General features: G+C 42.1%; 2 protein-coding genes across 3 annotated transcripts in view; one reads left to right on the top strand and one right to left on the bottom strand.

Annotated features, from left to right (window-relative positions):
• Positions 1-16,701, top strand: part of LYPD1 (LY6/PLAUR domain containing 1) — a 55,199-nt gene extending 38,498 nt beyond the window's left edge. For both annotated transcript variants that reach the window (XM_065931414.1, XM_065931413.1), the window contains one exon: positions 16,466-16,701. In XM_065931414.1, the coding sequence (XP_065787486.1) occupies positions 16,466-16,701 (236 nt within the window). The remainder of the gene's footprint in view (positions 1-16,465) is intronic.
• Positions 16,702-17,148: 447 nt separating this feature from the next.
• The window catches only part of GPR39 (G protein-coupled receptor 39), a 251,673-nt gene continuing 241,506 nt past the window's right edge, over positions 17,149-27,315 (bottom strand). The window contains exon 3 of the mRNA XM_065931412.1: positions 17,149-17,657. Within this exon, the coding sequence (XP_065787484.1) occupies positions 17,149-17,657 (509 nt within the window). The remainder of the gene's footprint in view (positions 17,658-27,315) is intronic.

Below are 27,315 nucleotides of genomic sequence, written 5' to 3'. Positions count from 1 at the left end.
GATGGCCTTGATCCCTGTCTTCTGTACAGTGTCACGAACCTCTGTCCATAATTCTTCAGGCACTCTATCAGATCTAACCCATTGAATCTATTTGTCACTTCCACTGTATAATCGTAAGGGATTTGATTTACATCATACTTGAATGGTCTAGTGGTTTTTCCCACTTTGTTCCATTTAAGTCTGAATTTTGCAATAAGGATTTCATGATCTGAGCCACAGTGAGCTCGTGGTCTTATTTTTGCTGACTGTATAGAGCTTCTCCATCTTTGGCTGCAAAGAATATAATCAATCTGATTTCAGTATTGACCATCTGGTGATGTCCATGTGTAGAGTCTTCTCTTGTGTTGTTGGAAGAGGGTGTTTCTTTGCCTTTATACAGTATTTTGTCTAAGGATCAATAGCCCAGATTTCTTCTGGTTTCTATTCATATGGACTATCTCTATCACTTCACTTTCAGTCTGTGTGTGTCCATGAGTCTGAGTGTGTCTCTGTAGGCAGCACATGGATGGGTCTTAGTTTTATTTATTTTCTAATCCATTCGGCCACTCTGTCATTTGATTGAGAATTTAGTCCACTTACATTTAAGGAATTATTGATGGGTATGAAATTATTGGCATTTTAATGATTGTTTTCTGGGCGTTTTGTAGTCCTTTTGTACCTTTCTTCTCTTACTGTTTTCTTTTGTGGTTTGATGAGTTTCTTTACTTGTATGTTTAGATTTTTTTCTCATCATCTTTAGGTTTTTGATCTATCTACTTTGATATCTATTTATCTATCTATCTATCTATTTTGATCTATCTACAAAAACCCATCTACTATAGGTTTTTGCTTTGTGAGAACCATTAGTATTATAACAACTTCTATTTACAGCAGCATATTTGGGCTTCCCAGGTAATGCTAGTGGTAAAGAACCCACCTGCCAATGCAGGTATCTCTAAGAGATGCAGGTTCGAGCCTCCATGATGGGAAGATCCCCTGGAGGAGGACATGGCAACCCAATCCAGTATCTTGCCTGGAAAATCCCATGGATGGAGCAGCATGGTGGGCTATAGTCCATACAGTTGCAAAGAGTTGGACAAGACTGAAGCAGCTTAGCACATTTTAAGTTGATAACAAGTTTGAATGGATTCTAAGGTTCTACATTTCTACCCTCCCCCTCCACATTTCATGTTTTTGATGTCAAATTTACTTTTTTCATTTTTATTTTATATTGGAGAGTAATTGATTAACAATGTATTAATTTTAGGTATATAGCAGTGATTCAGTTATACACATAACTATTCTTTTTCAAATTCTTTTCCCATTTAAGTCATTATAGAATATTAAGCAGAGGTGCTATACAGTAGATCCTTGTTGATTATCTGTTTTAAATGTAGTAGTGTATATGTCAATCCCAACCTCCCAATCTATCCCTCTCCCTTTTGGTAACCATAGTTTGTTTTCTAAATCTAAATCTGTTCATCTGTTTCTGTTTTGTAAATAAGATCTTTCGTATCATATTTTTTCAGATTCTGTATATATGTGATATCATATATTTGTCTTTCCCTGTGTGACTTACCTCACTTAGTATGATTATCTCTATCTAGGTCCATACATATTGGTTGCTGCAAATGGATTGTTTCATTCTTTTTAATGGCTAGGCGATATTCCATTGTGTGTGTGTATGTATATGTGTGTGTGTGTGTACACACACACCACATCTTCTTTATCCATTCATCTGAGGATGGACATTTAGGTTGCTTCCATGTCTTGGCTATTGTACACACCACCACAGTGAACACTGGGGTGCATGTATCCTTTTGAGCCATGATTTTCTCCAGATATATGCTGAGGAGTGGGATTGCTGGATATAGGGCAGCTCTATTTTTAGTTTTTTAAAGGAACCTCTATATTTTTCTCCATAGCAACTGTACCAATGTACATTTCTACCAACAGTGTAGAAAAGTTCTTTCTCCACACCCTCTCCAGCATTTATTGTTTGTAGACTTTCTGATAATGGCATTCTGATTGGTTTGAGGTAATATCTCAATGTAGTTTTCATTTGCATTTCTGTAATAATTAGTGATGTTGAGCATCTCTTCCTGTCTCTTGGCCATCTGTATGCCATCGTTGGAGAAATGTCTACTTAGGTTTTTTGCCCATTCTTTTAAATTGGGTTGCTTGTTTTATTGATATTGAGCTGCATGAGCTGTTTGTAGATTTTGGAGATTAATCGCTTGTTGGTCACATCATTTGCAAATATTTTCTCCCATTCTGAGGCCTGTGTTTTCATTTTGATTATGGTTCCCTTCACTGTGCAAAAGCTTTTGAGTTAAATTAGGTTTCACTTGTTACTTTTTGTTTTTATTTGCATTACTCTAGAAGATAGATCAAAAAAAATATTGCTGAGATTTGTGTCAAACAGTGTTCTACCTAACTTTTTCTCTAAGAGTTTTATAGAATCAGGTCTTACATTTAGGTCTTTAATCCATATTGATTTTATTTTTGTGTATGATGTTAAAGCATATGCTAATTTCATTCTTTTACATGCAGCTGTTCACGCACTGTTTTTCAAGCACCAGTTATTGAAGAGATTGTCGTTTCTCCATTGTATAGTCCTCCTTCCTTTCTTGTAGATTGACCACGTGTGCATGGGTTTATTTCTGGACTTTCTATCCTGTTCCATTGATCTGTATTTCTGTTTTTGTGCCGGTACCTTATGGTTTTGGTGACAGTATCTTTTTGTATAGCCTGAAGTCAGGGAGTCTGATTCCTCCAGCTGAGTTATTCTTTCTCAAGATTGCATCGGCTACTCCGGATCTTCTGTGTGTCCATGTAGAGTTTAAGATTTTTTTTGTTCTAGTTCTGTGAAACATGCAATTGCTAATTTGATAGGGATTACATTGACTCTTTATATGGCCTTGAGTTATAGTCATTTTGACAATGTTGACTCTTCCAATACAAGAATGTGGTATATGTTTCCTTCAGTTTGTGTCATCTTCAGTTTCTTTCATCAGCGTCTTAGTTTTCAGAGTATAGGACTTTTGCCTCCTTAGGTAGGTTTATTCCTATTTTTGATGTGATAGTAAGAGGGATTGATTCTTTCATGCCTATGTCTGATCTTTCATTGTTAGTGTGTAGAAATGCAGTATACTTTTGTGTATTAATTTTGTATCCTGCAACTTTACCACCTTTATTGATGATCTCTAGCAGTTTTCTGGTAGCATCTTTGGGATTTTCTATGTTTACAACTGTCATGTTGTCAGTAATCAAGGACAGTTTTACTTCTTTTCCAATTTGGATTCTCTTTATTTCTTTCCCTTTTCTCATTGCTGTAGCTAGGACTTCCAAAGCTATGTTGAATAAAAGTGGTGTGAGTAAGCATCCTGACCTTGTCGCCAATCTAAGATGATATGCTTTCAGCTTTTCACCACTGAGTTTGATGTTAGCTGTAGGTTTGTCATATATGGCCTTTATTATGTTGAGGCATGTTCCCTTTATGCCCATGTTTTGAAGTTCGTTCATGATAAACAGGTGTTGAATTTTGTCAAAAAATTTTCCTATATCTACTGAGATGGTCATATGACTTTTATTCTTCAATTTGTTGATGTGGTATATCACACTGACTGATTTGCAGGTTTGAAAAATCCTTGCGTCCCTGGGAAATGTCACACTTGATCATGGTGTATGATCCTTTTAATGCATTGCTGGACTTAGTTTTTTAGTATTTTGTTGAGAATTTTTGTGTCTGGGTTCATCAGTGATATTAGCCTGTAATTTTATTTCTTTTAGTGGCATCTTTGGTTTTGGTGTCAGGGTGATGGTGGCCTCATAGAATGAGTTTGGGAGTGTTCCTTCCACTACATTTTGTGGAAGAGTTACAGGATAGGTATTAATTCTTCTCTAAATATTTGATAAAATTTGCCTCTGAAGCCATCTGGTCCTGGATTTTTGTGAGGGCTTTATTTGGAGTTTTTGAATCACAGTTCATTTTCAGTGCTTATGATTGGTCTCTGTTTATATTTTCTATTTCTTCCTGGTTCAGTCTTGGAAGACTGCATTTCTGAGAATTTTTCCATTTCTTCTAGGTTGTCCATTTTATTGGTGTGGTACTGTCAGTTGTTTGGTCACTAAATCATGTCCAACTTTGACACCCCATGGACTGCAGTGTTCCAGGCTTCCCTGTCTTTCAGTATCTCCCAGAGTTTAGCTGCTTGTAGTGGTCTCTTGTGATCCTTTGTATTTCTGTGGTATCTGTTGTAACTTCTCCTTTTACATTTCTACTTTTATTGATTTGACCCCTCTCATTGTTTTATTGATGAGTTTGACTAAAGGCTCATCAGTTACATTTATATTTTCAAGGAACCAGCTTTTAGTTTCACTGATTTTTTCTTTTTCTGTTGTTTTCTTTGTCTCATTTATCTGCTCTGATCTTTATGATTTCTTTCCTTCTACTGATTTTGGGTTTTGTTTATTCTTTCTTTAGTTGCTTTAGGCGTAAAGTTAGGTGGTTTATTTGTGGTTTTTCTTGTTTCCCGAGATAACATTGTACAGTGAGTCCCCTACATATAGAAGAGTTGCATTCCAATAAAGTGTGTGTAAGTCCAGTTTTTTCATAAGTCCAACAGAGTTAGCCTAGGTACCCAACTAACACAATTGACTATATAGTACTATATTGTAATAGATTTATAATACTTTTCACATAAATAGTACGTAAAAACACAAAAAAGAAACATTTTTAATCTTACAGTATAGTAACTCAAAGGTACAGTAGTACAGTAACGCCTGGCATACACAGACTGGCATCAAGTGAACAGGCAAGGACAGCTACTGACTGTGGGACCGAGAAGAGATAGGAGATGGTAGAATTGCAGAATCATCATCAAGAGGAGATGAAGGGCATGCTACAATTTCACTCATGCTTGATATTGGGGCAAGCTGCAATTTCACTCATGCTTGATATTGGTGTCACAGGTTCTGGTTCCTTGCTGGAACCAGATGCATGTTTACATCATGGAAAGATCATAACTTGAAGGTCCGAATGTAGGGGAATTGTTCTTCAGTGGCCAAGCCACATCCAATTCTGTGGGACCCAATGAAGTGCTTCTCTGTCCTTCACTGTGTCCCTGAATTTGCTCAAACTCATGTCCATTGACTCAGTGATGCCATCCAACCGTCTCATCCTCTGTCGCCACCTTCTCTTCTTGCCCTCAATGCTTCCCAGCATCAGGGTCTTTTCCAGTGAGTCAGTTCTTCGTATCAGGTGTATCGGAGCTTCAGCTTCAGCATCCATCCTTCCAATGAATATTCAGGGTTCGTTTCCTTTAGGATTGACTGGTTTGATCTCCTTGCAGTCTAAGGGACTCTCAAGAGTCTTCTCCAACACCACAGTTCAAAAGCATCAATTCTTTGACACTCAGCTTTCTTTATGGTCCAACTCTCACATCCATACATGACTACTGGAAAAACCATAGCTTTGACTATACGGACCTTTGTTGATAAAGTGATGTCTCTGCTTTTTAATACACTGTCTAGGTTTGTCATAGCTATTCTTCCAAGGAGTGTCTTTTAATTTCATGGCTGCAGTCACCATCTGCATTGATTTTGGAGCCCAAGAAAACAAAATCTGATATTGTTTCCACAGTTTCCCATCTATTTACAATGAAGTGATAGGACCAGATGACATGATCTTCATTTTTTGAATGTTGAATTTTAAGCCAGCTTCTCCACTCTCCTCTTTCACTTTTATTAAAAGGCCCTTTAGTTCCTTCTCACTTGCTGCCATTAAAGTGGTGTCATCTGGTACCTGAGGTTATTGATATTTCTCCCACAGTCTTGATTCCCATTTGTGATTCATCCAGCCCAGCGTTACACATGATGTACTCTGCATATAAGTTAAGTAAGTAGGGTGACAATATACAGCCTTGATGTACTCTTTTCCCAGTTTTGAACCAGTCCACTGTTCCATGTCCAGTTCTAATAATTGCTTCTTGTCATGCATACAGGTTTCTCAGGAGGCAGGTAATGTAGTCTGGTATCCCCATCTCATTAAGAATATCCAGTTTGTTGCGATCCACACCGTCAAAGGCTTTTGCATAGTCAGTGAAGCAGAATTCCATTTTTTTGGTGGGGGGGAATTCCCTTGCTTTTTCCATGATCCAGCATATGTTAGCCATTCGATCTTGGATTCCTCTGCCTTTTCTGAATTTACCTCGTACGTCTGGGAAGTTCTTACTTCATGTCCTGCTGAAGCCTAGCTTGAAGGATTTTGAGCATAATGTTGCTGGCATGTGAAATGAGTGCAATTGTATGGTAATTTGAACATTCTTTGGGATTGGAATGAAAAACCTTTTACAGTCCTGTGGCCACTACTGAGTTTTCCAAATTTGCTGGCATGCTGAGTGCAGCACTTTAACAGCATAGTCTTTTAAGATTTGAAATTGCTCAGCTGGAATTCCATCACCTCCCCTAGCTTCATTCTTAGTAATGCTTCCTTCCTAAGGCCTACCTGACTTCACATGCTAGAATGTCTGGCTCTAGGTGAGTGACCAAATCATCGTGGTTATCTGGGTCATTAGGAGCTTTTTTGTACAGTTCTTCTGTGTATTCTTGCCACCTTTTCTTAATTTCTTCTGCTGCTTTTAGGTCCTTGCCATTTATGTCCTTTATTGTGTCTATCTTTGAATGAAATGTTGCCTTGGTATTTCCAATTTTCTTGAAGAGATCTCTTGTCTTTCCTATTTTATTGTTTTCCTCTATCTTTGCATGTTCACTTAAAAAGGCTTTCTTTTCTCTCCTTGCTGTTCTCTGGAACTCTGCATTCAGATGGGTATATCTTTCCCTTTCTCCTTTGCCTTTCACTTCCCTTCTTTTCTCAGCTATTTGTAAGGCCTCCTCAGACAACCACATTGCCCTCTTATATTTCTTTTTCTTTGGGATGGTTTTAGTCGTGGCCTCCTATACAGTGTTTGGGCTTCCCTGGTGGCTCAGATGGTAAAGAGTCTGCCTGCAGTGCAGGAGACCTAGGTTCGATCCCTGAGTCAGGAAGATCCCCTGGAGAAGGCAGTGGCAAGCCACTCCAGTATTCTTGCCTGGAAAATCCCATGGATGGAGAAGCCTGGCAGACTACAATTCATGGGGTCATAAAGAGTCAGACATGACTAAGCGACTTCACTTCCTATACAGTGTTACAAACCTCCATCCATAGCTCTTCAGGCGTTCTGTCTACTAAATCTAGTCCCTTGAATCTATTCATCACCTCCACTGTATAATCATAAGAGATTTGATTTAGGTCATACCTGAATGGCCTAGTGGTTCTCCCCACTTTCTTCCATTTGAGCCTGAATTTGCAATAAGGAGCTGATGATCTCAGTCACAGTCAGCTCCAGGTCTTGTTTTCACTGACTACATAGAGCTTCTCCATGTTTGGCTGCAAAGTACACAATCAATCTGCTTTTGGCACTGGTAATGTCGATGTGTAGAGTTGTCTCTTGTGTTGTTGGAAGAGGGTGTTTGCTATGACCAATGTATTCTCTTGAGAAAACTGTTAACCTTTGCCCTGCTTCATTTTGTACTCCAAGGCCAAAGTTGCCTGTTATATAGGTATCTCTTGATTTCCTACTTTGGCGTTCCATTCCCTTGTGATGAAAAGGACATCATTTTTGGTATTAGTTCTAGGAGATCTCGTAGGTCTTCATAGAATTGTTCAACTTCAGCTTCTGCAGCACTAGAGGCTGGGGGAGCATATATTGGATTGCTGTGATGTTGAATGTAGTGGACTTACTGTATTAGTATAAACTTCCCTCTTAGAACTGCTTTTGCTGTGTTCCATAGGTTTTTGATTGTTGTTATTTTGTTTTCATTTGTCTCTAGGTATTTTTTAATTTCCTCCTTGATTTCTTAAATAGTTGATTGTTTAATAGCATATTATTTAGCCTTCATGTGTTTGTGGGGTTTTTTTTTTTTTTTTAGTTTTTTCCCTGTTGCTGTTTTCTAATTTCCTAGCATTGTGGTTGTGAAAGATGCTTGATATGATTTCAGTTTTCTTCAATTTACCAAGGTTTACTTTGTGACCCAGCATGTGATCAAGCCTGGGGAATGTTCCATGTGCAATTATAAGCAATGTGTATTCTGCTGCTTTTGGATGGAATGCTTTATAAATATCAATTAAGTCCATCTGCTCTAATGTGTCATTTAAGGCCTGTTTTTCTTTATTGATTTTCTATCTGGATTATCTGTTCAATAATGAAAGTGGGGTATTAAAGTCCCCCACTGTTAGTGAATTACTATCAATTACTCCTTTTATGGCTGTTAGTATTTGCCTCATATGTTGAGATGCTCCTGTGTTGGGTGCGTATATAATTAAAATTGTTTTATCTCCTTTGATCGATCCCTTGATTATTCAGTTCAGTTCACTCAGTTGTGTCCGACTCCTTGCGACCCCTTGAATCACAGCACACCAGGCCTCCCTGTCCATCACCAACTCCCAGAGTTTACTCAAACTCATGTCCCTTGAGTCAGTGATGCCATCCAACCATCTCACCCTCTGTTGTCCCCTTCTCCTCCTGCCCCCAATCCCTCCCAGCATCAGGGTCTTTTCCATTGAGTCAACTCTTCGCATGAGGTGGCCAAAGTACTGGAGTTTCAGCTTCAGCATCAGTCCTTCCAATGAACACCCAGGACTGACCTCCTTTAGGATGGACTGGTTGGATCTCCTTGCAGTCCAAGGGACTCTCAAGAGTCTTCTCCAACACCACAGTTCAAAAGCATCAATTCTCCCTTGATCATTAGTGTCCTTCACTGTCTCCTGTAACATTATTTTGAAGTCTATTTTGTCTGATATGAGTATTGGTACTTTAGCTTTCCTTTGATTCGTGTTTGCATGGAATACATTTTTCCATCCCCTCACTTTCAGTCTTTATGTGTCCCTAGATCTGAAGTTGGTCTCTTGTAGGCAGCATTTACATATATATAATATATTATATATATGTAAGTCTTGTTTTTGTATTCACTCAGCCAGTGTGTGTCTTTAGCTTGGAGCATTTAATCCATTTAGGGTGAAGATTATTATTAATATGTATTCCCCAGTGGCTCAGATGATAAAGAATCTGCCTGCAATGCAGGAGACCCAGGTTTGATCCTTGGGTGAGGGAAGGTCCCCTGGAGAAGTGAATGGCTTAGCCACTCCAGTATTCTTGCCTGGAGAATTCCATAGACATAGGAGCCTGGCGTATTACTGTCCATGGGTCTAAAGAGTCAGACATGACTGAATGACTAACACATACACATTCTTATTGCCATTTTGTTAGTCTGGACTTGTGTTTGTAAGTCTTTTTTCTTCCCTTCCTCTTTTCTCTTTTGTTGTGATTTGATGACTAACGTAGTGTTGTGTTTGGATTTCTTTTTCTTCCTTATCTGTTGTAGATTTTTGATTTGCGGTATCCATGAGGTTTTGCTATAGCAATCTGTGTATAAAAAATATTGTTTTAAGTTGCCTAGTATCCTGCATTTGTACTTTCCTCATGATTGCTGGTTTTGATATCATATTTGTGTGCAGATGATTTCCTGACTTTACTGTATGTTTGCCTTTACCAGTGAGTTTTTCCCTTCATAATTTTCTTGTTCCTAGCGTGGCCTTTTCTTTTGTGCCTAGAGAAGTTCCTTTAGCATTTGTAGCAAAGCTGATCTGGTGGAGCTAACTCTTAGCTTCTGCTTGTCTGTAAAAATTTTAATTTTTTAGTTGAATCTGAATTAGAACCTTGCTTAGTAGAGTATTCCTCTGTTCTACAGAGTATCTGCTGAAAAATCACCTGATAAACTTATGGCAATTCCTTTGCATGTCATTTATTGACTTTTCCCTTGTTGCTTTCAATATTGTTTCTTTGTCTTTTAATTTTTGTCAACTTGATTATTATGTGTCTTGGCATTTTCCTCCTTGGGTTTATCCTGCCTGGGACTCTATTCTTCTGGGACTTGGGGGACTATTTCTTTTCACATGTTAGGGAAGTTTTCAGCTATTATCTCTTCAAATATTTTCTGGTCTTCTCTCCCTCTCTTCTCCTTCTGGAACCCCTATAATGCAAATGTTGGTGCATTTTATGTCCCAGAGGCTGTACACTGTCATTTCTATTCACTCTTTTTACATTTTTCTGTGGGAGTAATTTCTACCATTCCATCTTTTGGCTCACTTATCTGTTCTTCTGCCTCATTATTCTGCTGTTGATTCCTTCTAGTGTATTTTTCAGTTATAATGTGGTTCATCTCTGTTCTTTAGTTCTTCTAGGTCTTTGGTAAACATTTCTTGTATCTTCTCAATCTCTGCCTCCATTCTTTTTCCAAGATCTTGGATCATCTTTACTATCATTACTCTAAATAAATAGGTAGATTGCCTATCTCCACTTCACTTATTTGTTCTTCTGGGGTTTTATTGTGTTCCTTTATGTGGGACATAATCTGTCTCATCTTGTTTAACTTTGTGATTGTGGTTTCTGTTCTGCAGGCTGCAGTGTTGCAGTTCTTGCTTCTCTGCTGTCTATCCTCTGGTGGATGATGCTGCCTAAGAGACGTGTGCAAGTTTCCTCATGGGAGGGCCTGGTTCCTGCCCACTGGTGGGTGGAGGTGGGTCTTGTTCTTCTGGTAGGCAGGGTTGTGCTTGGCCTGAAGCCAAGCAACCAACACAGGAGTCTATACACAGGAGCCTATAGCTGTTGGGAAGGGCCAGGTCTTGGTGGCAGCCTCCAGGAGGCCTCAAGCCAATGAGTACTCCCCAGAACTCCTGCTGCCAGTGTCCTTGTCCCTGCAGTGAGGCACAGCCAGCCCCCACTGCCACAGGAGACCCTCTCATACCAGGAGGGATGTTTGGTCAGGCTCCTATGAGGTTACTGCTTTTCCCCTGGGTCCTGATGCTTACCAGACCTTTTGTGTGCCTCCAAGAGTGGAATGCCTATGGAATTCCTGCAGTCAGACTCCAGTGGCCTTCAGAGCCAGATTCTTTGGGGCTCCTTCTGCCATCGCCAGACCTCCAGGCTGGGGGGCCTGATGTGGGGCTCAGAACTTTCACTCCTGTGGGAGAACTTCTGCATGCAATATAGTTATTTTCCAGTTTGTTGGTCACCTACTCAGAGGGTACAGGATTTGGTTTTATTGCCATCACACCCTTCCTACTGTTGTGATGTGGCTTCTTTGTCTTTGGATGTAGGATATCTATTTTGGTAGGTTCCGGCATGTTTTTTTTTTTTTTGTCAATGGTTGTTCAGCAGTTAGTCGTGATTTTGGGGTCTTTTTTTTTTTTTTTTTTAAACTTTCTATTTTGGAGTATAACCAATTAACAATGCTGTGATTAAGTCTCAGGTGGACGGCACAGGGACTCGGCCATATATACACATGTATACATTCTCCCTCAATCTCCCCTCCTATCCAGGCTGCCACATGACATTGAGCAGAGTTCCCTGTGCTATACAGTAGGTCCTTTTTGGTTATCCATTTTAAATATAGCAGTGTGTACCTGTCCATCCCAAACTCCCTAACCATCCCTTCCCCTCATCCTTCCCCCTGGCAACCATAAGTTCATTCTCTAAGTCTGTGAGTCTATTTCTAATTTGTAAAAAAAATTAATCTGATCATTTCTTTTTAGGTTCCTCATATAAGGGATGTCATACAATTATTTCTCTTTCTTTTACTTCCATAGTGTGACAACTTCTGGGCCCATTCATGTTGCAACAAATGGCATTTTGCATTTTAATGACTGAGTAATATTCCATTGTATATATGTACCATGTCTTCTTTATCCATTCCTCTGTTGATAGACATTTAGGTTTCTTACATGTCTTGGCTATTGTAAACAGTGCTTCAGGGAACACTGAGGTGCATGTATCCTTTCAGATCAGGTCTTTTCTCTGCATATCTACTCAGGATTGGGATTGTAGGGTCATGTGGTAGCTCTAGTTTTAGTTCTTTAAGGAATCTCCAAACTGTTCTCCATAGTAGCTATACCATGGTTTTGGTGTTTTCATAAGAGGTAAGCCTACATCCTTCTACTCCTCCATCTTGTCTCCACTCAAATTTTACTTTTATCTTGTGTATCCCTTACATAATTATTGTAGTTACTTGTTTTTACTGCTTGTCTTTTAACCTTCATACAAGTCTAATAAGTGACTAATCTATTACATTTACTAGATATTTACTTTTATCAGTGAGATGTTTACTTTCATATGTTTTGTTGCTAGTTAGCACCTTTTCTTTTCAGCTTAAATAGCACCTTTAACATTTCTTATAATGTTCGTTTAGAGGTGATGAACTCCTTTCACTCTTGCTTCTCTGGAAAACTCTACATCTCTCCTTCAGTTCTGAATTACAACTAAGCCAGCTTAGAATATTCTTATTTGGGAATTTTTTCTTTTTCTTTTTTTCTTTCAGCACTTTGAATACAGACATACCTAGAGATGCTGGGGGCGAGGGAGTGGTTAAGTTCCAGACAACCAAAATAAAGGAAATATTGCAACAAAGAAAATCACACAAGTTTTTTTTTGTTTTCCAATACATATAAAAGTTATGCTTATACTGTAATCTATTAAGTGTGCAATGGCATTATGCCTTTTTAAAAAGCACATACTGTAAGTAAAAATACAAGACAAAAGCAATTACAGTGGTAATATCAATGGCCACTGATCACAGATCACTATAAGAAACATAATAATGAAAAAGTTTAAAATACTGTGAGAATTACCAAAACATGATACAGAGACATGAAGTGAGCAGTTGCTTACTTCACTTTTTTACCAGTATACTTGGTAAACTCAGGTTGCCATCAGCCTTCAGTTTGTGGAAAAAACACAGTATGTGTGAAGGACAGTTAAACAAAAAGAAATTGAGATATGCCTATGTGTTGTGCCATTCCCTTTTCGCCTGAAGTTTCTCGTGAAAAATCTGCTCATCTTACAGGGTTCCAACAAGTTGTTTCTCTGTTGCCACTTTTAATATTCTTATATTTTCACATTTTAAATATTATGTGTCTTAAGGTCTTCTTTTGGTTCATCATATTTGGCACTCCTGGGATTCCTGACTCTTGATGTCTATTTCTTTCCCCGAGTTAGGGAAATCTGCAGCCAATATTTCTTCACGTAAGTCTTCTACCCTCCTCTTCTGTGAGTCCAATAGTGTGAAAATTAATCCACTTGAGATTGTTTCATGAGTCCCTTAAGCTATGTTCAGTTTTTTTTTGATACCTTTTTGTTTTTTTCTGCTCTGATTGGGTGAGTTCATCTGCCTTGTTTTTGAGTTCGTTGATCCTTCCTTCTCCTTTACCTAATGTGTTGTTGAACTCTTCTAGAGCATTTTTCAATTCTGTTATTGTATTCTTCAACTCTGTGACTTCTATTTAATACTTTCTTACATTTTTTATCTTTGCTGAAATTCTCACTGTGCTCATCTATTCTTCTCCCTAGTTCAATGGGCATGTTTAAGAGCATTACTTTGAACTCTTTCTCCAGTAAATCACCTGTTTTTCAGTACAATTTTCTTCTGAAGTTTTATTTTTTGGAACATATTCATCTTTTCATTTTGACAACTTGTATTGGTTTCTATGCATTAGATGAAATAGCCACCTCTCTTGAAGGGTTGGCCTAGTATAGAAGATGTACCTCATCATTCAACCCTTCCCCAGCTTTTGATTATCTCTTCAACCTTTCCAACTGTCTAAACAGCTTATTTTATTATTTTTTAAACTCTTTCATTTTAAATTGGAGTGTAGCTAATTAACAGTGTTGTGATAGTTTCAGGGGGACAGCACAGGGACTCAGGCATATCCATTCTCCCCTAAGTTCCCCAACCATCCAGGCTGCCGCATAACATTGAGCAGAGTTCCCTGTGCTGTATAGTAGGTCCTTGTTGGTTATCCATTTTAAATATACAGTGTGTACATGTCCATCCCAAACTCCCTAACTATCCCTTCCTCCGAACTTTCCCTCCTGGCAACCGTAAATTCATTCTCTAAGTTTGTGAGTCTCTCTATTTTATAAAAATGTTCATCTGGGTTTTTTTAGATTTCTCATATAAGGGATGTCATATGGTATTTCTCCTCTGTTTGACTCACTTCACTCTGTATCACCGTCTCTGGGTCCATCCATGTTGCTGCAAATGACATTTCGTTCTAAGCAGGCATTTTGTGTTTAATAGCTCCCAGTAGTTAAGTGTGGGCTGAGGTCAGTTAGTGTCCCAAAGAAGAGGATCTTAGCACCTAGGTTCAAGCTGATTGGCAGACAAACACCCTGGTAGCAACATTTAAAGAATGCAAATATATACAGTTCTGCAGGGCCACAAGTGTAGGCCCCACTGGCCATCAGAGCCAAGTGATTTGGAGATATCCAATGGGAAGCAGTCACAAAAATTAGGGCTCCCATCTTGCATTACTTATCTAACCAGTCTCATCACTTACCCTTAGTTCTATACAGTTAGAACATGTCTGGGGATATATTTTTAAGCCTAAGTAAAAATGCAAATAGGAGACATGTACAGCATATAGGATGTTATGCTCTTAGGACATGTGCACACACCCTTTCGCCATGGACACATGTAAGTGCGTAGCGGTAGGTCTGGAAGACGGCATCGCAAACTGGTAAGAGTGCTCACCTCTTAGGAGGACATAGGATTGGAGTCAGAGGTCAAGGAACGTTTTCCGGTTATCTGTCTGAACTTCTTTGCAGTGAAAGATGTATTCAGTACTTGTTTAATTTTAAAAATTTACTTAAAGGGGAAAAGTTTATTGAAGTTGAACTGACAAATGACACTTATGACTTTTAATATTGAAGAATAAAAACATAGTAATAATTTAACTTTCTAAAATGGGCAATGGTTAGAAAATGTGGAGGCTGGGAAATCTATAAATGGGAAACACCCTATAGCATGTTCCTTAGAAATCAGCAGTGCTCCCCCCACATACATATCCTGTGTCCAGGGCCTTTATCTTACCAGACCAGCTACCTTCCAGGTTTTCCTAACAGTGTAAGAAAATCAACTCTTAAAAACATGTAGTTATAGAAATGACATAAAATTGCATGTTTCAATGTAAATCTAAAGCATTTCTTTACCTCTCACTTGGAAGTTTTAGGCACTTCAATGTGTACTGTTTCTCTAGCATCCAGAGTAGCAGTTCTCAAGGTGGAGGGACCCAAACCAAAGGGGGATGCAGACAGACATCCCTGCTGGGAACTCCAGGGAATGGGAAGCCCTGGCTACTGGTGGACTGTGTGTAGCCCATTTGCTGCCCTGCGTATCTGAGGGGGATACAAGGCATTCATTCCCTTTGAGGTCCAGCTTTAGTATGACATCATATGTCCAAAAAGAAAAGTAAGTCATTGACACAAATACAGCCACACACATACACCAAAAGCTATTTTCCAAGCAGTCTTCTCTGCTGTGGAATACAAAACCATTTTGTGTTTAACTTGGGTGGCTTCTTTGCTATATACAGTACTACAGATTTGACAGCATGGGACCAGAATCTTTGGTTCAGATCACAGCTGCTCTGCTTTCTAGAAGTGTGACTTGAACAAGTTATTAAATTTCCCTTGCCATCCCCATCTGTTAAATGGGCATCATCTTAGGGGACTCCCTTGTAATGTTGTTGCAGGTAGTAAATGAGCTAGTCGCCATCTGGAGCATCCCTGGCATCCAGGAAAGTATTTAATAAGCTTACCTATTACTTGAGCAAATGCCCATCTTTATAAAGTCAAATGATTATCCAAGACACCCTAACTGGATAAGTATGCTACAATTTGAACATGATACATGAGCTCAAGATGGGCCCCCGGTTTTATTGACAAACCCATGCGCCCACACAGTATGTGTTATTAAGTGTTGGCTATGTAGGGCTGACTTGGCTAATGGCCATGTTTTGAGGGCAAAACTTCCCTTGGACTAAGGCAGTGTTCAGCACACTGTTAGCCAGACCCCTCCTTCACTGAACCCACAGGGCCTCTTCAGAGGGATCTCATTTATTCCCACTGGGCTTTGGTCTTTATTGAGAGAATTTAGGATTTATAAAAAAATCATTGTGAGCCATCTCTGTGGCCGCTTATAAAGTAATAACAGATAAGATCTTAAGGCTCAGCTTGTCGGCCTCTCTGGCATGAGACAGTTTAAACCAAAAAAAGTAAACAAAAAGCTCTGTCTAGTACACAGTGTGAATTCCGACTTTAAACAAAAATGAACTTTGATAGTAACAGCTCTTTATTCACTGGTATTGGCATCTCAAATAGCCTTGAGAAAAATTGTCAAAAGCAAGTGAAACGAGGCCTGCCTTCTTCACTGCACAAGTGGTGGAGTTTGGATGCTCAAGGAAACAACCTTGAGTATCTTCCTGGACCCACCAAGGTTCTGGGCTGTGGGAGGAGTAAGAGGAAGTGCTGTCCCTGGGCTTGAGACTCAGGGGCCTGCAGTCCTTTGGCCGGCGCAGGCAGGCTAACCTCGCTCCTCTGGGTCTGTGTTGCAGGAATCATGTACCGCAAGTCGTGTGCGTCGTCGGCAGCCTGCCTCATCGCCTCGGCTGGGTACCAGTCCTTCTGCTCCCCAGGGAAACTGAACTCTGTTTGCATCAGCTGCTGCAACACCCCTCTTTGCAACGGGCCCCGGCCCAAGAAAAGGAGCAGTTCCGCCTCGGCCCTTCGGCCATGGCTTCCCAGCACCATCTTGCTCCTCAAGATAGCCCTTTTCTCGGCACACTGCTGAAGGCGGAAGGAGATGTCAGCCCCTCCTGCATTGTTCTTCTGGCCTGCCCTCCCCTGCTCCCCGAGATTCTTCTGGGTGTCCTTTTATTCTGGGTAGGGAGGGGAATCTGTTCTTTTAGTTCCTTTGGAAACAGAGAGCTCAGTGTAAAAAAAAAAAGGGAAAGAAAATCCTTGTGAGCTCTGAATACATAGAGCTTGAATTTTCGATGTGTCCTGGAAGGAAGGAAGGAGGTGGGATGCACGTCAGCCCCATCTGTAATCAGAGTTGAGGCCAGGCCGGCAGCATCAGCTCTCAGCTGACACTTCGGTGGCTGGCTGCTCTTCCCAGGCCGGCCTTCCACTCCTGTCCCTGATGGGAGCACAGTTTCTGGTATCACTGCCGCGTGAAGGTAACATGGCTTTCGTGTAAGGAGTGCTGCTTAGCAGTCCAGCCAGCCTTCCTCAGCGGTCACACTTCGTGCTCCTGAAAACCATTCCCGGTGGCAGGGGTGGCTGGCTTCGTCTCCAAGTTGGGTTCTGCTGACTCGCAACTCAGCTCCTGAGGCTTAGACTCGGGCTTGGCCTCGCTATGAAAAGTGCTTAAGAAAACCTTGCTAGCTCTTGCAGAGGAAGTGCTGCGCCGGGCAGCCGGGAAGATGAGCGGGCGGCGCGCGGAGCGGGCGCTGTCCATGGTGGCGGCCACGTGGGCACGCAGGTGCTTCTCCTGGTTGGCGTGCGGCAGCGTCAGGCGGCAGCGCAGCACCTGCGCGAACACGCTTCGGAACTGCTGCGAGGACACGTTGTACAGAAGCGGGTTGACCACGGAGCTCAGGTAGAAGAAGGTGTCTGAGAAGGGGAGCAGGACCATGTATGCCCGGAAGTAGGACTTGGTCCAGTCGTGCTTGGGTTTGGCCGCTGCCATGATCCTCCGAACCTGGTTGGGCATCCAACAGACGGCCAAGGTCACAACAATCAGCCCTGAGCAGGCAAGAGGGAGGGAGAAGAGAGGACGGAAGTCATAAGGCCGATGACAAAAAATACCCATAAAATATTTAGTCCCTCAGTTCTGTGCTTACTGGCAGGGAAATGATACCAATTTTTCAAGTTGTGCTTGATGGGCTTTTTTTTTTTTGCCACTGGCAAAAAAGAATTTAACACTGTTTTCAAGGCCAGGGGAGTTGACTGTGTTAAAGACCATTAAATGCTTTAGACAAGTTATTTATACCTGTTGATACCTGTTAATTTAAAAAGTGTTTTCATTGCTGTTAGTGTATCTAGAAAAATTTTATGTAGCCCATAAATCTTGTTTTGCCCTTTAAAGAATAGGTGGATACAGTATAGCCATATCAGATGAAGTAATATTTGTAAAGAATGTTTGCATAGAGGTGATCCAGTGATATTTTGAAGACAAAGGGATGTGGCATTCTTTTGGTAACAGAGAATTATATTTAGTGACATTAATTGTGCATTCCGTTTCAGGGGAGGCAAAACCAGGAGTCACCGAGAGTGTGTTTTGGATATATATTTAGTAGGCATGCACACCTGTAATTACAACATTCATATCTGCAATAGCACTTCTGTTTCTTTTCAGATGTTTTTAGCTGTGTCATATCTTCCACCCTTACGGGGGGAAAAAAATAATTATCCAAAAATAATGGAAAATATCTGACTTCAGGTTCATAACTCACTAGTTCACTTTTTGTTGCACTAAGCTGTACTGTCAGTGGCCCAGAAAAGATCGGGCCCTAAAAAGATGCCCCCCAAGAGGATCAAAAGTTGACTACATGGACAGACGTTTTCATGCCCACGTGCTTGCATTCTGAATTACACCATCATTGCTCTTTTTACAACCTTTGACAGAGGAAAAAGATGCCATGTGATACTTGCTATCATACAGTTTTATCCACAGTGACCAAAAGCATCAGTAAAACAGCAGATGGAGATCAGGCACCTGCAGAGCACGCGCTCTCATCTCTCTAGGCGACAAGACACCAAATGTAAGTTGCTACGTAAACAGCTGATATCTTAGAGCTGTGTTTTGGATTTTTAAGAAATTCCTCCTCTCCTAAATAGGAAGAAAAATTCATTCACATTTTCATACCCTCTGATCTTCTAGAAAATTACAGAGGAGTGAGTGTTGGCAATGACCCCTCCTTGGCTCTGATCAATAGTAAATATTTCATTAATGTTCCAGGAAAAACAGCTCTCTTTACCCATCTGGGGTTGACCCTCCCACACACTCTCAGGTGAGCATCCTTTGCCCAGTGGCAGAGGGGCCCTGGTTATATTCTCTGGCACTGAAATTCCCCAGTCCCCCCATCAGTAAATCCTTCCACTATCCCAGCTGTCAGCAAAGAGGGCCCAGGAAACCTGCTCCCCCTGTTAATTTCCAAGGGTTTCTCCTGTCCTGATTCAGCCCGAACTTGAAATACAAACCAATTTGCTGCTTTCCTTTGAGTTTCCTACCCTTCTCTACCCTCAGAACACTCAGTAAATCTAAAAATAAACTAGGCAAAGTAACATATCGATCTGATGAAAGGCAAAAAAAAAAAAAAAAATCACCTTAAGTGTACATTCTGAAACACCTAGTTACAGCTGCTGGATGAGAACAAAAATCAACATTTTTCTGATTATCAAAAAAAAAAAAAAACCTGCATAGTAAATCAAGGAGTTTTTTCCTCATTGCTCTGAGAGGGATGGGTGCATCCAGCCACCTGCACTATTCCAAGTGTGTTCTTATTCTTGTGTCTCCTTGTTTTTAATCTCATGTAGCTCTGACTGAAAAATTCATCTCATTAATTGTGAAGGAGCGGGGTAGCTCACTTTACCTACAGGGAGCCACATATCTTTACCAGGTTTTCAATTTTTTCCTCTACCTTGCCATTGAATTTCTGAAAACAAGTAACAACCATCTTCATCGAAGATCTCATTTCTTAGAATATGGAACCTGAACACAGGGTTTTAGATGTGTTGCTATACTCCACTGTGGGAGGTTGTACTTCGGGAGGCAAGAAAGAGCCACCTTGTAGTTACCGTGGGTTGAACCTAGTACAGCTTCTAAAGCAAGGAGAAAGAAAAGGCAGCTGTGTGGGCAGAAGGCAAGAAGTTCTACAGTTTTGCTTCTCCTGTCCGTCCTCTTGATCTCTTGTTTACATGACCCTCATTCTCCCATTACCTTCGCCCCCTTTGCCTGGTATCAGTTGTCCTTGAACGACCATCCCATCAAATGAAGCAGAGTTCCATGAAAGAAAGACCCAGCATCCCAAGTAGGAGGCAAGGGGTGAGGGCAGATGAAAGACCCTGGCTGGTTTACACTGTCAGCCAGAATAGAATTCTTGCTCCAACAGTTATAGTAGTAAGTAGGGGGGACCTTAGTCCAGTCCTGGGGTCCCCAGCCTCTGGGATCTAATGCCTGATGATCCGAGGTAGAACTGATGTAATTGTAATAGAAATAACATGCATAGTAACTGTAATGCACTTGAATCATCCTCCAACCTCTGTCCATGAAACAAAACCAGTCTCTGGTACAAGAAAGATTAGGGACCGCTGCTCTGGTTTGAACAAGTGGCAGAAGATGGGGAACCAGACTAGAGATTTTCCATTGATGAGAAAAAAGAAGGCCAAGTTTAGAGATGAAAGAAAATACAAATTTGGGGAACAAGGAACTTAGTTAGAAATGGTCAACGTCTAAAAGATGAGGCATCGGACAGGTCATGAGATGTAAGCAAGAAGGATGCTAATTGCTTACTGTGTTTTCCCTCTGTTAGTTTCAATACTTAGTGCTCTCTGCTAATTTCCTGTGCATTTCTCATGCCTGCTAAGATAAAAACTGCTCTTATCTTCATTTTATAGATGAGGATATTGAGTCTCAGAAGTTAGTTACCCAAGGGCTATAGCCAAGTCACATGCTTATTGGACTTCAAAATCCACAACCTATATTAATTTTTTTCTTGGACACAATATTTTGTCTCATTTTCAGTATGAAAAATAAAACACAAGCAAGAAAGTAAACATGAATCCCACTATACATAACAGGTATTAAGTAGCACTGTCCACCATAACTGTGCCATATCTTGTCATTTTAAAATCTCACCCACATTAAAAAACAGGTGAAATCAATTTTAATCCAGTATGCCACGAATATCATTCCACACATGGTTTCAATGTGTTAACCAATCAAAATACTTACACAGTGTTTTACATTTTTTTCTTACTAAGTCTTTGAAACCCAGTGTAGCTTTTATAGCACATTTCAGTTGGGACCAGCCTCCTGTGGTTAATGGCTAAAGGAATCCTTCATTCCCCCTCCCCAAAGCAGCAAGGCTCCTCCTTTCCTCCTCTTCCCAGTCCCACCATTGCCCACTACCCAGCCACATCCCCAGAGTCCTGCCAAACCAAGGAAACCCCAAGGAATCTCCCACCCAGCCTGTATTTATCCTCTTAAGAGTCTGACAGTGCAGGTAAACCAAGGTTTAATCTGGATCCTATTTCTCATTACACATTCTCAGCTTTAGCATTGACCAAGTCCATCCAATCTTTTCCCATAAAGCTTTCCCTATAAGGGATGACAAATTATTTAAAGCCTAAATTCTGAAAGCACACAACTTTACATTCTAAGCCTTGCATAATCATTCTGGAATAACACAGACTGTGCCAAATACCTGCCAGAGCTGCTCGAATAAACTTCCCTATCTCAACTGGAGGTGGGGAAGAGAACTGGTACCTTTCCTCTTGTGCTTTGAAAGATGATTTTGTGCTAGGAAAACGAAGCACTGGACACACAGGTACAGCCAATGGCCAACGTGAAGTGTATGCCCATAGACAATGTGATATACAGGTTAGCCTCGGTGAAGAGGAAGGAGTCAAATTAGCCCCCTTATAAACTTGTTTTGTATTAACAGGTAAATTGCTCATGTTTACATTTGAAAACAAAAGTTCATTATTTTAGATGACACATTGCTGAGAATAAACACCATGTCCAACAGTAACACTTTATGTTGGTGGTTTACAATTGGTTCAGCGCCCATCTCCGCTTCTCCAGAGCTGAGACAAAGCTTTAAAATTGTATTCACGCCTTAATAGAGTATATTAAAGATTTGACCAAATTTACATTGGGCTGCAATCACTTTGGACTTGTATATTACATTTGGAAAAATGTATAATGCTGTGGTCTGTGTGGTATAATGTGTAGCCTGCAGATAAATGACTTTAGTGTGAACTTGAATGACGATCAGTGAACTGAAGTCCGTCACAACAAGCAGGTAAACTGTTCTAAGGGAACTGTTGATAGATCTGTATTGTACTTCAGGTTTAGGAAAAGCTTCATATCTTACCTGTTTCTCCACATAAAGTACTTCCATTTTTCCTCCTTGATCACTACACTGACAGGAGCCATTAGATGGTGACACAGAGTTATTCTCAGCAGAGTAATGTTTAAAAAACAGAAGTAATGCAGATGTCCAACAGCGTCCCACACTGCAGCCTGACATTTCAACAGCATTCGAGTCAGCCTGCCTGGTTCAGCCTTCAGAAGTGCATTAAGCTATGCCGCCTGGGATGTGGCAGCATCGTACATCTGACACTGTCTCCTCTCCCCTCCAGCCTTTAAAGTGAAGGTAACTATGTGTGAGTCCCTTAGAAATGGCTCGTCTTACAGTCATCAGAAGGAGAACCTGGAGCCCGGTTAGAGATGCCCTTGTCCTGCACGGGACAGAACTGAGGCTAAGTCATTCGCCTAAAAAGATCTCACAGGTCACGGTGGCAGGACCCCTGCTACCTTGCCACACTGCTCAAACACTGGACTCCACTTGAGATTGACAAAGAAGGCCTTCATTATTTTTAAATGTAGTAGGATTGTTTTGTCTTTCTCTTTTTGACTCAAGGGCTGACCATTCACAGCGTAGAATGCAGTGAGAGGCAGGTCCATCTCAGACACCAGTTAGCATCTCAGACACTGGATTCTGCTTTAAAACCAAGTCTCTCAAGAACTGACACATGGTAAAGCTCTGGAGCACATATATTCCCCCCAAAGGAAGTTGAAGTTTACCCAAAGGAGCTGAAGAATGCTTGCAAAACACAATATGATTCCAGGTGATGACCCGATGAGCAAGTCTATAAGGACACCATCTAATCATCCATCTGTCCATCCATTTGCCTCCCCCCCCCCCCAAATCTATCTTACATAAGCACGTGCTGCCAAAGAATACATAGCTTCTACTAAGCAGAAAAGATCTGGAAATTCAATCTTCCCCCAAGCAAAGGTATTTTGTGTGATTTCAAGAAATCTCAAAGATTGACTCTTCCACCCATCTCATTGAAGCCTTGGGGAATGTTGAGAATGATTTAGAATTTCTTTGATTAGCAGAGTTCTCCATCTTCTTCCTGCCTTATAATATTCTAACTTCTCCCTAACCCTTACCACAGTAAGCAGGAGTAAGACACCCCCCTATCCAAGGCACTGATGATAAAAAGCTGAGAAAGATGAGGCAACCAGTGTGGTGACTTTTTACAAAGAGTCATAAGAGCAGACCCTGGCTAGAACATCATGGCAGCAATGAACAATGCTGGCTGACCTTCCCACAGGTGGGAACTCTCACAATTAAAGGAGAGTAAGAGTGGGTCAGTTCGGCCTTCCCTGGTGGCTCAGTGGTAAAGAACACGCCTGCCAACACAGGTTCAATCCCTGGGTCTGAACGATCCACTGGAAAAGGAGATAATAACCCACTCTAGTATTCTTGCATGGGAAATCCATGGATATAGGAGCGTGGCAGGCTACAGACCATGTGGTACCAAAAGAGTCAAAATGATTTAGTGACCAAACAACAGTTAGTTCTCCTGGAAAATGGCAGCCAGGTCAAGAACACAGCACGAGCAGGGATGGAGGAATCAAGGGCCACGCCGCTTTCTGAGAGCTGGCCAGAACAGAGGGGTGCGTGGAGATGGCGAGAGAGCAAGTGCCTCAGGATCTGTGGGCAGTAAATTAACTCACACCTAGAAAGGTGGGGGACATCTGCTTGTCAACTGACATTTAAACCACAATTGCTAGTGGAAAGTAAGCATATGGCTATTTGAATGAAGAGCCAGGAAGAGACAAGTATATCCAGTAACAGGCTTTAGCGTTTTCTTGATTTATATCTTTGTGTTTGCCAGTCTGCTCCTGCCAGCCAGCTGAGACACCGGTCTCACTCTCTGACTTTGACTCCAAGAGCCCAAACCAGTACCAACCTTGATTTAGTGTCTGACCTCTAAGACAAGCTATGAGGGCTCCCCTTGTAGCTCAGTCGGTAAAGAATCCATCTCCAATGCAGGAGACCCCGGTTCGATTCCTGGGTCAGGAAGATCTGCTGGAGAAGGGATAGGCTACCCACTCCAGTATTCTTGGACTTCCCTTGTGGCTCAGCTGGTAAAGAATCTGCCTGCAATGTGGGAAACCTGGGTTCAATCCCTGGGTTGGGAAGATCCCGTGGAGAAGGGAAAGGCTACACACTCCAGTATTCTGGCCTGGAGAATTCCATGGACTGTATAGTCCATGGGGTCGCAAAGAGTCAGACACGACTGAGCAACTTGAACTTAAGACGAGAGTTCTCAAAGAGGAGGTTCCTAGAGCAGCAGCAGCAGCACCGCCTGGAACTCGTGAGAGCCGTACACGCCAGACCTGCTGAATCAGACTTGGGGGCAAGAATTTGCTGCTTGGCGCTGATGCTCAAATTTGCGAACTGCTGGCCTAAGAGCAGCAGAAATCGAGGCAGATTGTAGGCATCTGTGTGGCCCCATCACTGGTACAGACTTGCCTTTGAAGCATCACATTTGAATGAGTGGAACTCTGAGCTGGCAGTAGCTCAGAAATCCCTCCTCTGGCTCCTCCCTTTCCTTCCCCATCCTTTTCCTTCTCCTCACTCCTTTTCTCTCTGCCCCTATCTTTACTTACAGGTGTCTCCAGTAAGAAAAGCACCTCTCCTTTCTCTTCCCTCTGCTTCTTCCCCCCTTCCCCGCTCCATCTTCCCCCAAGATCACAGTAACTAAGCCATATCCAGCCTTGCTTATGTCACTGGCACACACCTCTTCCATTTTCCCCCACGGCTTTGAGATCAGGACTGCATCACCTGCAGGCAAGTCCCTTAATAGCTAACAGGTGGCTTCCTGGAAGGACAGTCACCATTCAATTGCTGTTTGCCAAAGGAAAGTGGGGGGGCTTTGGAAGCAGACGGGGTGTGAGGAACACAGGTGATGGCCATGCACGGGACACCCCCACGTGAAGAGCTCCTCCCTGTTCTGTGTCCTCTGACCCTGCCAGGACTTGCCTGGACCCCTCACAGTCACATTTCTCATGAGCCATCAGCTTAAAGACCTTCATTTAAAACTCTCATCTGCCACCTTACTCTCCCTACCATTGAGAAATGGTCTTTGGGAGAAGCTAGAAGAGCTGTTGGGATTTGGTTTTCAGAGAAGAGGGCAGGTCACAGCTTTAAAGTAATGTAGAGGCCACAGATGGCTGCTTCTGTCCATGAAGACAGATGGTCTGATGTCCTGTCCCTGCCCTAATTGTTTGATGAAGCCCAGGAAAAGATGGTTCCCCCATCCCCAGTGTGGCTCCATCCACTATGTAGAGGCCAGGGACTCAGATTCCAGATGGCCTGCAATTTGCTAAGCATGACATCCATCCCACTCTGCTCTGCAAGCTTCAGTATAAGAAGACAAACTCTAAATCGCAGTAACAACATAAATATCAATATTTCTAAAACAAGCCCTCCTGTCTGGGAGCTGTAGGACACCCACTTGCACTCCAAGTAAGCAGCATTTAGGGTCGTCGTTGTGGTGTAGTGCCTCTGTTCCTTTATGAATGCATGGTCAGTGATCAACTGGAATCTGTTAAATAAATATTTTTCTATGTGGGTCTCAACTGTATGCAGCTGTGTGGCTTTCTGAATCAGTTTGTGTGCGTCTGTTCTGAATCAGTTGATAGTGATGTCCCTGGGTCTGGGGTCACTACCAAAGCCCATGAGTGAAGCTGAACACTTCTCCCCTAGTAACGCACAGCCTGGGAGTGGGTGGTGGTGATGGGGACTGTGTTGCCCCCCACAAGCTTGTGGGGGGAGGCAACAGATCATGTGATGACCAGCCGTCCTCTCAAGATCATCAACTCACATCACCCCTGTGGCAATGACCATGCCACTTATAAACGCTGCTTCATGGCTGAAAAGCTGCAGTTTCTAATAGGATTTGGTTCTCTGCAAATGGTAGAGAATTAAAATCCCAGAATGCAAGAACTGGGGAAAAAAAACAAAAACCTTAAGCCATGAATCTACCAATGAGCCTGCAAAAGCCCCAGAAAAGTGCCAAGAGAGACCCCCAGTTCACCCAGCCCAGGAATCCAAACATCAGGCCTCCTAGTCTCATGGTGTTTGCACTGGTCACGAGCTCCCCTCAGACCCAATGAAACCAAGCTACTCATTGATGGTTCAGCCAAGCCCAAACAGCAGAGGCTACACAGGCATTTCAGGAGCGCAGATAGGTGCCAACATGCCTGTGGATCCTGGTTCCTGTTTGAGGTCCCTCTGTGCAGAGGGACTGGGATCCTGGGAGAACCAGCATTGAGTGCTTGTGATTGAGAGAGTCCAGGGCCAGGTGGGGCAAGCAGCCACCCAGTCTGTTCTTTCTGGTCCCCAGGCCGCCACACACACTGATCCCTGTGCCTGGACCACATCGTCCTCATGCTCTTCTCTTCCTCCTCTCTCCCTCTCCACTCCTCTCACCCCACTGCCATGCTGGATCCAGCTCTTACAAGTTTCCACATAGTGCCACTGCCTCCAGGAAGCCTTCCTGGTCTCCACAAGGCTCTATCAGTTTCCCTGCTGTGAGATCACCGGCACCTTTACCACCAGCCCCTGTCATCAAGGACACTGTAGTGTCAACTAGACCGTAAACTCCATGAGGTCAAGATGTTCCATCTTCACTCTCCTGTCCTCAACACCTAACAGAACATCTTTACAAAGTAATTGCTCAATAAACATTTGTAGGAGGGAGAGGGGGTATTGCGAGGTTAGATGAGGGGCTGGAGAAGAGAATATTTAACATGCATTCACCTCATGTATATAGAATTCACTCGAAGCCAGCTTCCCCATCCAGAGGAGGTCAGTACTAAGCCTCCTGATGCAGGGCCCCTGCCTGGATTATTTCCATTCCCATCCTGAGGAGAGGAGAGAGTAGGACTTGGAAGAAGGGGCCACCTTTTCAGTCCAGCAAGGTCAGAACCTCCAGGCCCAAAGAGGAGGTCCAAACAGGGCTGAGAGTCTTGAGTCTGACAAGTGCCTTCAGACCCGAGCGGCTTTAGTCTCCCAGTCCATGTCTGTTCTCCCAGTCCTGAGTTCTCCCTGCTATGAACCTATTTCTTCTGTTTCTTTCCAAGGTGGCCTCCTGGGGTACAGAATACAAGTGAAGATCATCGGGAGAAATAGGATATAGAAAAGACACATGTTGGAGGACTTTTTTTGCCCCAAAATACTTCACTTCAGGGACTCCCATCAGTCACAGCCTCCCGTGAAGATGCTGCAAGTCTTCATGAGAGAAGCTGTAGCCACAAACCCAAAGCATAAGGGCTAGGGTTTGAACCAAAGGGGAAAACTCACAGAGAAAAGGA

The sequence above is a fragment of the Muntiacus reevesi genome, chromosome 3, assembly GCF_963930625.1.
Source record: "Muntiacus reevesi chromosome 3, mMunRee1.1, whole genome shotgun sequence".
In the NCBI taxonomy this organism is placed as follows: domain Eukaryota; kingdom Metazoa; phylum Chordata; class Mammalia; order Artiodactyla; family Cervidae; genus Muntiacus; species Muntiacus reevesi.
This window is presented reverse-complemented; position numbering and strand designations above follow the sequence as displayed.